Below are 10,966 nucleotides of genomic sequence, written 5' to 3'. Positions count from 1 at the left end.
TAAAAAAAAAAATCAAGGAAATTTGTCTGGCATTTCTTTGTTTTTGCTGTATCGAAAACATACCAAACCGTGACACCCCTGTGTCGTATCGAACCGAACCGTGAATTTTGTGAACCGTTACACCCCTAGTAAATACATTTACAATGTTACAAAACCGGTTCTTTTGTACTTTCTATTCAAAGAATCCTGAAAAAAGTAAAACTGTTTCCACATAAATAAGAAACACAACGTGTTCAACATTAATAATAATGATAAATGTTTCTTGAGCATCAACTCATCATATTAGAATGATTTCTATCACAGGAATAAATTACATTTTAAAATATTAACATAGAAAACAGTTATTTTAAATTGTAATATTTCACATTATTAATGCTTTTATTGTATTTTTTATCAGACCTGGTGAGCATAAGATTTTTAAAAAAATTACTGACCCTTAACTTTTAAATGGATACGTTGCACAATTTTTTTTAATGAATTCATCTTGTTAAAATGATGTTTTGAAAAATACTGATTATAATTTTTTTCTTTAACTTTTATTTTTATTATTATTATTTTTTTTTTAATCAGGGCACTTACAAGAAGGGGAAAATGGGGCAATGGGAAGAAAGCATATTATTGACTGGCTGCTGTCCTACATGTTTTATGTTTAAAAAATGTAAGCTTAAAATGATAGTAAATGAAATAAAGAGAATAAATAAGAACCAAATAGAAAAAAAATGTAAAACCAAGAAAAGCAATGTGAGTTCTGAAGAGATCTGGGCTTCTGTGAATCTACAGCCAGATAAACATGTGCATTTGAATCGAATGGGGATGGATTAGATGTGTCGGGTTAGAAATTTGAGGGTTGGAGTGCAGAGTGGCTCTAACAGGCTTGTCCATCACCTACTTCAGCCACAGAGTCCAGGTCCAGCCCACTAGAAAGCCGCCCAGGGCCCTCGCCAGGCGAGTGGCTTTGCTGCACTAGATCAGGCAGATTGGAGTTACCGGGGAAACCATTGCTCTCGGCATGACCGAGCTTTCTTTCCCCAAACGTCTGCAGAGAGGAACAGAAAGAGGAGTAGGGCTACACTACTGCAGGCCCCTTGCGTGGCTAAGCCATCTTACAGAGATATTTGGGAAATGCACAGAGGGTGCCTCTGTCAGCAAGTGTGCAGCGAGCTTGATCAGAGATTTTGTTGGAGAATTCAGAAGCAAAAGAGGTGAAAGAAACAACTAAATATAACCCAATAAAATAAGGCTTAACCAAGGCAAAAATAAACATGAGTTGGTAAACTTAAAGAGAAATAAAACTGTGACACTAGAGGAATGAGTGTAGGAGTTTTTGCTAACCAGGAAAGGAACCTGTCTATGTAGGTGCACCTACCTCCCGCATCATCAGGGTGCTGTCTTGTGAATTTTTGCCAAATGAATCATTGGCATGAGAATCCTCCTGGTTGGCCAGTGAGTCAGTGCCACCCTGGCCAGCAGAAGGCCTGTTGGGAGAATAGGGCAAAACAATACATATAAAAGCCTCTAAATGATGAAGCTTTCTATAAGACATTTTAAAGACCAACACAATTTACCTTTTCTGTGTTGAAATAAGACATTTAGTTGACAATGCAGGCTATTAACTACTAATATAACTATATAAATACTATTAAATACTAACATACTATATAAACTGTTTCTGCAGTATATAGTATGTACACAGTGTACATTTTACAAATCTTCTGCATGCATAGATACTAATAACCTACTACGTACATTTGGCAAATGTAGCACTATCCATTCTGCTATGGGTACTGTATCCCACAATACAATGCACTTGATTTTACCTGATATATTTACCTTATACATAATACCATCTATACTCTATAATGGTCCATTCATTTTTTGATTTAATATTTAAAACAGAAACATGAGAAAATTGTTATTTTCTCGTTTTTTCAAAAAAGGAAAAAACAAGAATTCGCCTTGATTTTTAGTTTTTACGTTCAGGGGTAGAAAATGGATAAATAGCCCACCGCCCACAAATGGTGCCGTCATCAGGTCTTCTTCAGTTCTGTGCAACAGAATAATAGTCCTCCACTGCTATAGTTACATTTAATCTCTCTCACATCAAACAACCAGACTAACAAAAAGCCAGTTCCAAACATTAATAAATGCTGTAATATTATATATAAGTAATACTAAAATAACACCATCTGACAGACTAAAATCTACAAAAATCAAAATTTTTCATTTGTTAAAACACTCACATGATGCGTGGAATATCACTAACGGGCACCGTTCCATCATGAGCCCCGCCTTCTCCATCCTCCTCCTCACTGCTTTCTGATTCCTCACTGGATGAGGAATAATCAGTCACTTTCCTGGGAGGCCGGTTGGATTCCTCATTGGTTCGCAGCTCACGGAGTTCTTTGGCCAGAGCAGTGAGGTCCTTTAGGGCAGGGAATGACGGGTCAGGTCAGAAGGGAGAGGAAGACACAAAGAAGATGGGTAAGATTTCTTTCATGCCGTGATCTGCTTGATTTGGTCTCCAGTGAACAATGAATTCAGTAAAATGTGAACAGCAGTTCAGGTTTTAAGCCTGCAAAGAGCATACACTACAGTGATGTATCTGTTAATAGGAATCATGACAATAAACTTCGTTTTGCACATTTAGGTCATGTAAATGGCACCGAAGAGATTACCAGAAACAAACAAATAAGCAAAACATCACAGATAAGCAAATTAACTAAAATATTTTATAAAGCTTTACAAATCAACTCTGAAAGTGGGATAAAAACATCCGCCATCATTTCAAAGAATGATGCACAACTGTATAAACCATCACGTGCTCAAGTCAGAGAAATAATAGACCAGAACATTAGGGTTTGTTCCTGAGGCCTGTGCCCTGCATGCAGAAGGTTAGTAGGAATCAGCAGTTCCCGCTCTGGTTCTGTCTTACCAGCTCCTCCTGTCGACAGGCCACCAGGCAGCCAGATAGAAAGAAAATGCCATTGAGAAACCAGAAGTCAACTCTTGTGCTCTTATATTTAAACACTGATGCTTGAATGAGATGCAAATTTCAATTTTTGACTAAATATACAACCTAAGGCCTGGAGTGAGGTGCTGTGAACAATCTAGAGCAAAATGCAAGATTGTTTAACGACACAATCTTGTCTTTTTTATGTTTAAAATACATAATCTCGTCATATTTGAGACAAATTAAAAAGTTCAGTGGAACAGAAGTACAGTACATTCAATATGTCGTACTGTTGACTACCTGGGTGTCAGTTGACGAAAATGTCCATCCACAAATTTATGTGGTCACAAAACCCATGAAACATTGTTTGCGAAAAATTTTGTGTTATCTAAAACTAAAATGATTTTGTTTCTGATGAAATTTCTTTGTAAACTGTTCGCTAAATCATTCTCACGCAAACTGACACATTAAACAGAATGTGACGATATTCGTAAACACGGTTAATACAAACAACTTACACACAGAAATTAGTTTTGATCATCTGCTTACATTGATCTGAACGTAACAATTTACGAAAGAATAGTTTTACGAAACTATTTAAACAAGCTCATTCTGCTCATCTTAGGTTAATGCAACACTTGGAAAAAATTTACACAATTTCAAATGTTTTTTTTTCCGCTCACAATGACTGAGTTTACGCAAAAATTATTCTATGAATGATTTACACAGAATTTCGTACTGCTTTACAGCTCACATTGACTTTTTGCATCAATTTATGTAATAATGGCTTTGCGAATGATTTTTAAAGTAACTTGATTTGATTTGAAATAAATGTGACAATTCACACAGGAACGGTTTTACAAACAATTTCCACAAATTTGTTTAACTCATCTACTTGTATGGAACATGACAATGTATTTATGAATGACAATTACAAACAAATTTACAGAAAAAGTTTCTGGCTAAGAATGATAACAACTGAATGCTCTGTACTTCTATCCCTCACTTCCTTGTTTTTGTTCACGTCAAATTAAATAAAAGGTCTGCTGATTAAATCGATTAAAGTTAATATTCTTAAATAGTTAAAGAATTAAATAACCTTAAAAAGCTAAATAACTGCAGGGCCCTTCTTTTACCCCTAAATGTAACATTACTTCTAAACAAACAAACAAAAAATCCCTTTTCCGTGGCCTAAGACAGATGTTGCCTAGGTAACAGTGAAAACTCTGAAACGGTGTCAAGGATTACTGACAATGTGAACGAATGTGACAAATTGGTGCGATGGAGAAATGTGCAGCTAATGATGGTGACTGACACGGCGTCTGAAGCTGTGAAAGAGAGCGAAAGACAGAAAGATTGGAAGGGATTTAAGGAATGAGAGACGGCGTGAAATATTGATGAGAGAACGATTGAAGATGAGAGGGCGTGTGACAGAAATAGATGAGACAGACAGCGAACGAGTGCTTAAATCTAAGGAGCACGAACATGGGCAGAGAGAGATGAAGTGAGGAGATGTCACTAACCTCATCTACGGCTTTCTTATAACTCTGGAGAAAGAGAATTGACAATAGAGAACCACGCGTGGAGGAACATTTGAGCGGATTAGACAAAATGTTAAATGAGAAAATGGTTAGTAACACAAAGCGACACACAATCTTTTCAACTTCGAGCCAAGTGAGAGTATCTACACAAGCTAGCTAAAGGTTATGGAAAGGTTATGAGTAGGTTAGCTCAAATGAGACTTGATTTACTGGTGATATATTAAAGACCCCATAAAATCGCTGCATTGACGTACTTCCTGTTGAAACAGGAAGTTTGGGTGGGGCATATTGAAGGACTTGTACTTTTTATAAAACACATCTCACATATAGATGACATAAAAGCTAAAAGACATTAACTGAAAGCCACACAACTCTATTTTTGATTTAATGGGGTATTTAATTGATGGTTAAGACATCATGTTTGGAAAGAACATCAACAACTGTGCAGATCTTAAAAATAAGTTAGTTTAGGGTTAGATGTTTTCATTTTAGGCTTATCCTGGTCTCGGAAACCAGCCCTGTGAGAGCTGAAACATTTGCAACACAGTTATACTGTGATCTCAGAGGATTCTGGGAATTGTGCTTCTCACCGCTGGTCTGCTAGGTCTGGTCACCTCTCTGTTCTCCTCCTGGGTTTTGGGCTTGGATTCTTGGGACACTGCTGGGGATCCCTCAGGTTTACTGGAGCCTGTGGAGACAATCGAACGTCAAGACTCGGTGTGCGGAGCTCTAGTTCAGGTGCTCAGACTGAGAGAATATTCCAGAGGGTCTCTCACCTCCCACACTATTTCTTTCGCTGGAGCCGGCCTGAGAGCTGGGCGTGCTAGAACTGGAAGAACTCCCACTGCTGGTTCTCTGGAGAGCCGACTCCATGGGAATCCGCAGGTCTGGGTTACTGTGCCAACGGTAGGACACAAGGAAGGAGATTGTCATTTCTTATTCACTTACTACTGGCAACCACACCACTATATGAAATAGCAAGAAGCCACATACAAACTGAACACATCTCTTGATAAAAGTAAAAGTAAAAATTGAAAGGTATAAAAAAAGTAAAGTAAAAAGTGCTGTTTGCGAGTAAAAATAATAATAATGATTTTAATTATTTATATTAAAAAAATTAATCTTTCACTTAAGGGGCTTTAGACCTTTATCTATACATGTGTAAAATTAATTTCAAATAAAACATAATTTAATAAAAAGTGGAAAATACCTGGCTCGGAACAGATGTGCTCCGGTTCTTGGTCCCAGTCCACCCGGTCCATTCCCTGGAGAATTTTTTCTCACCAGTGCAGGGGATATGGAAGTGGTCCTTTGGGGCACCTAAACCATGGCAACAGATGTTAAAATGTTACTTTATGTAGATGCATTAGAAAAAACAGCTTTTTTAAATATAGGCATTGTTTTTTATAACCTATATCATCGCATTTAGTAATGCATTACACATTTATGAATGAATTGCACTCTATAGCAATGGATCTCAACCGGTTTTGGTTCAAGAAACAGATTTAACCTTTGACATCAAGTTATGATCCAATACAGTACTAAAATCGTTAATCGTACAATAGTAAATAAATAGTCCTTAAAATAAAACACGGACATTAAACTGTGCTAATAATTATTTAAAGGCACAATATGTAAGATTTGTTTTATTAAAATATCCCAAAACCACTAGAACAGTTTTATATATTTTGCTGACTTGTGTACTTACATTATGTTTAGAAGAATGTTTAAATCCAGAGAAATAAGCAAATTTAACTAGTGACACGGACTGTGTCTATAGTGTCATTCTGTTGCCTGCCAATGACGTCATAACCCCTTGATTCACGCGCCGTCTCTCTCTCTGCGTGTGCGCGCGGCAGCGGCTGAGCGCACAGAAAACAGCACGCGAGTTAAAATTGCTTGAATGTGTAAACTGGCAAGACAAAACATGTGCAAATGATCAACTTTAACTATATGATGGTTAAACTTAACAGTTAATCCGCGAATCACATGCGTGCCGAACTGTGCAGCCGGATCCGAACGGATCACGGATCATCTACGATCCGTTGCACCCCTACTTCGGCTGTGGGGATAAAGACGACAACTCCCATGATTCCACACCCAGTCACGGCGTCATCTAACTACGCCTTTGTTTCTTTGTTTGTTTTGAATACACGCCCTCTAGTGGCACAAAATTACATATTGTGCCTTTAAATGAGAGGAATATGACAGAAAATAATAAAATAAATAAATAATAATAAAATAAATTATGGCACTTTTTGTTTCAAAAAACGCTATTTAATGTAGTATGAGTCATATTTTCTAATACTTTGTATAGCTATATTTAGAGGTTTAAGAATGAGTTTGGCTAGGATAGGCTCGACAAAGTGACAAATCAATTTGTGCCAAAATATTGTAGAGTTTGATTGGATGCACAGCCTTTGACAAATATATAGTGTTTTTTAAACACTTTTTAAAACTGTCAAGCCTTTAAATTTAGTGGTCTTAACTATGCTTGATTATTTGGTCAGTTACATATTATGGTTCAAATTCAGCAATGATATTTCTCTGCTTTCTGAGACCCAATCAGAAAAGACTTCAGATCCACCAGTTGAGAACCACGACTCCAAATGAATTACTATTAATGTCAACACATTTTATCCCAGATTATCACCTTTGGAGGGACATCATCTTCCTGTCTCAGCCAAGAGCTGCGGTCAAACTTGTCGTCTCGGCTGGTGATGCGAGGTGGTGGGGCCGGGGTTTCTGATGTGGGGTCAGAGTTCTGCCGAGGCATCGGAGGTCTGTGAGGTGACACACCCTCTTGGAAGGCTGAGACGCCCTGAGAGGACTGATCATGCAGCGACTGGGATCCTGTCATGGAAGAGCCATGGGACGTCACAGAGACCAGGTGCGCCATCTGAAAGGAGAACTCTGAGGTCAGTGTATTTCACAACACATCTGTCTCTCTAAAGACAGATCAGGAGATCAGGAAGTACCTGAGGCTCTACCGGGCGGTGCATGGGAGGTGTCCGGGCCTGCTGTATGCCTCCACTGCTGAAGGACTCTGAGCGGGGAGGCAGGGAGGGATCGGAAATACGATTGGCCACTTTGTGCTGGAGAGCCGGAGAGCTCTGGCGGTTCAGCTTGGAGCGTTCCTCAACCTGACAGACAGAGACGATGTTAGTGTCCTTGCAACTCTTCACAACCAATCTGTTTCCTCTTTGCTTGAGAGTCAGAATGGACTGTGAAACATGTAAAGTGGCTAATATGTGACACTGTAGGACAGGGGTCACCAAACTCGTTTCTGGAGGGCCGGTGTACTGCAGAGTTTAGCTCCAACTTGCCTCAACACACCTGCCTGGAAGTTTCAAGTATACCTAGTAAGACCATGATTAGCTGGTTCAGGTGTGCTTGATTAGGGTTGGAGCTAAGCTCTGCAGGACAGCGGCCCTCCAGGACCGAGTTTGGTGACCCCTGCAGTAGGATCTACACAAGAGTTGCACAACATACTAGTTTACTATGGTAAAAATCAAACTTCTGCTAATTTTAAATATTTACATTTTAACTGTATATATTTAAAAATAGAAACAAATTATAATTTGCCTTTATATAAGAACAGCTAATAATATGTTGATGAGACCTGTAGACTCTGTCAATCTTATTCATCTTTAGCATTCACATAATCACCCAAGATTGAGTTTCTAAATCTTTGCAGAAATCCGCCTGTCCCAAATTAAGGAGACGGCCTCATTATGAGGCATTTTAGATATTTTTAGACCTGTTCCCTTAGCTTGACTGAAGATAATCTTTTATTCACTTCCGCAGGCCCAATCAAATGACTCAATAAGCAAAGATGAAACATACAACCAAACAACAGAAAAAGAAATATAATCAGGTTAAAGACAGAAAGGAAACGTTTAGTCCATTACGTCCAGTATGTTAAAGGAGATGCTGTGAATTTTCAAATTCAAACAACAAGCCTCAATACTGTCATGCACCATTCACAAGCATTTTCAGACAAGAAAAGAATCACTTATGGCCATCCTAGAAGTCGGGTGACCAATGGGACAGAAAGACTCATTAGTGAGAAAACCATGTTTATTTCTTCTCTAAGAATGGAGGGATGTTTGAATCTGAAATGACACACAATCTTCAGAGCACAATCTGTGCCTACAAGTAACACACAACCCCTTATCAACAACCTTTTTATCAATGTAATCAATGTGTCAATGTAATTTGATCAATGTCTAAAACAGTGGTTCTCAAACAGGGGGCCAGGACCCACTAGGAGGCCTCAGCAAACTTCCAAGTGGGCTGGCAGGATGAATTAAAAATAGGAAAAACAAGGTTTAGAATTATTTAAAATGGCTAAAAAAATCCATATGTGAGCATATTTCTTATTTTAATTTGTTTTTTGAAGATATAATATTTTATTGGGTAGAAACTGCTATTTGTGAATAAACAAATAATTTAAAAACTGTATTTACAAAAAAAAAGTCATATAAATTTATTGGTAATAAAAATGTGTAAACATGAACATTCAGACATTGGGATTGTGGAATTTAATGATTTTAATGATTTATACTGATTTTATTTTAATATTTTGCCAATACTAGTTTCTGTAAATAAAAACTTTGAAAATTAGCAGCTTTGTCATTATGATACAAGTATCAAAAATATCTTGGTGGGCCTTCAAATATAAATTTTATAATGGGGACCTTGGAGTCAAACTGGTTAAGAACCACTGGTCTAAAGCTTTTGTGGCCCAACACATCCAAACCTCTCTCATTTTTGCCCCACAATCCCATGCTCCTCTGTCATCAGCTTTCTGTAATGAGGAGCGATAGGTGAGATCAAAGAGAAAATGACAGAAAATTAGAACAAGACTACAGCAAGAGCGGAAGCTGTCAGAAGAAAATCCACCAAACTAACTGGGAGACAGAACCTACAGGAATACTTTCACCCAGAGAACCAGAGGAAAACAGAAACAAGGCATTCCAAAAGAGATAATTCAAATGCCCCGAAAAGTTTTTGGAAAAAGGTATTTTTCCGCATTAATTCTTTGAATATGTTCCATGACCAGATTGGTAGGCATCTAGGTCATGGCGAAAAAGGAGACAAGTCATAAGTCATGCTAGCGGAGGCAGACCTTTGAGACGTATAAGTCTCTCTCAGTATCAGCCCCTTTGCTGGAGTGTCCGGGACTGCGGCCCCGGGACTCTTGCTCAAGATGTTGCTGGACCATCCTGACCAGCTGGGATGGATCTGGCTCGCAAGACACACGGATTCTAGGAACATTTGGCCCACTGGTTATTCTGAGCTGAGGCTCGGCCAGCTCCATCTCTCTTGAGTGGGAGGCTGCTGGGTAGGAGGGGGGCCTCGTGGGCTGATTAGAGGAGCTCTTGTCAAGAGGGAGGAGTTGGCCAACACGTTTTTCTCCAGGACTGTTAAACGAATGGTGCTTCTTGGGAGGGATTCGAGGAGAGTTACTCTGAGCTCTCTCCATCACCTGTGTTCAGATAAGCACAATAAAACCATTCAGATTATGACCCACAAAACTGAAGATGCAGGGGAGGCCACTTCAGAGCGTGATAATCTAACATCATCCAGATGATTCTGAAACTAAAGGAAAAGTTATTTACAGGAAGTGAGATTCATCATATGTGGGCACCAAACCTGAAGAATTTGATAAAATGAAGCAATTAGCAAGGGCAAATGAGAAAACTGACATATAATGTTTACAATCAGTGACTGGAGATTCTTGACAATGAGTACTAGGGCTGGGTATCAATACAGATTCCTAATTCAATTTGATTCTGATTCATAAGCTCTTGATTCAGTGCTAAATTTGATTAGATTCTAATTCATTTGGATTTATTTCAATTATAATGTTCATTTTGCTTACATATAAGACATTGTCTATCTGCTAATGCTGTAAATTATACAGCGTAATGTTCAGATTCAAACTGGTACAGTAGCTCACCTTTTTGAACGATTCATTAAAAGAACCAATTTAACAAGTCATTTGTCTCATGAATCAGGCTATACTTATATGGTGTATATTTTTGATTCACTAAAAAGAACCAAATCACTTGTTTACTGAATCTAGGTTTTGTTTCATTAAAAAGAACAAACTCATTTGTTTTGTGATTCGGGCTTTTCTAATGTGTGTTGAATCACTAAAGAACCAAATCATAGGAGATGCTTATTTCGTGAATCAGCCTACACTAACGCTGTGTATGTTTTTGATTTACTAAAATGAACCGGCTCATACAAGTCATTTGTCCATGAATTGGACTATGCGAGGTGTGTTGTAGGCTTTTTGCATGCAGCCCTCAAAGAAAGACATTGCTTGCCATTATTTCAGTAGTATACGGTCTTTTAATTAAACTCACATTCAGGATTTTATGAATCAATACTGGGATCGTTTAAAGGAAGATTGTGATTAATCAGAGAATCAATACTTTCACCCAAGCCTAGGTAGTACTAATCA

General features: G+C 38.1%; 1 protein-coding gene across 4 annotated transcripts in view; it reads right to left on the bottom strand.

Annotated features, from left to right (window-relative positions):
* The window catches only part of LOC107721871 (TRAF2 and NCK-interacting protein kinase-like), a 54,930-nt gene that overhangs the window by 10,739 nt on the left and 33,225 nt on the right, over nt 1-10,966 (bottom strand). Inside the window, exons 16-27 of one of the 4 annotated variants that reach the window (XM_016530042.1) lie at nt 9,623-9,982; nt 7,470-7,634; nt 7,145-7,390; nt 5,702-5,811; nt 5,268-5,386; nt 5,082-5,179; nt 4,474-4,497; nt 2,933-2,941; nt 2,241-2,422; nt 1,367-1,475; nt 1,129-1,161; nt 890-1,036 (exon numbers count right to left, since the gene is read on the bottom strand). In XM_016530042.1, coding sequence (XP_016385528.1) covers nt 890-1,036; nt 1,129-1,161; nt 1,367-1,475; nt 2,241-2,422; nt 2,933-2,941; nt 4,474-4,497; nt 5,082-5,179; nt 5,268-5,386; nt 5,702-5,811; nt 7,145-7,390; nt 7,470-7,634; nt 9,623-9,982 — 1,602 coding nt within the window. The remainder of the gene's footprint in view (nt 1-889; nt 1,037-1,128; nt 1,162-1,366; nt 1,476-2,240; nt 2,423-2,932; nt 2,942-4,473; nt 4,498-5,081; nt 5,180-5,267; nt 5,387-5,701; nt 5,812-7,144; nt 7,391-7,469; nt 7,635-9,622; nt 9,983-10,966) is intronic. The other 3 variants (XM_016530043.1, XM_016530044.1, XM_016530045.1) reach the window with 3 other exon arrangements.

The sequence above is a fragment of the Sinocyclocheilus rhinocerous genome, unplaced genomic scaffold, assembly GCF_001515625.1.
Source record: "Sinocyclocheilus rhinocerous isolate Xijiao unplaced genomic scaffold, SAMN03320098_v1.1 scaffold90, whole genome shotgun sequence".
Classification (NCBI taxonomy): domain Eukaryota; kingdom Metazoa; phylum Chordata; class Actinopteri; order Cypriniformes; family Cyprinidae; genus Sinocyclocheilus; species Sinocyclocheilus rhinocerous.
This window is presented reverse-complemented; position numbering and strand designations above follow the sequence as displayed.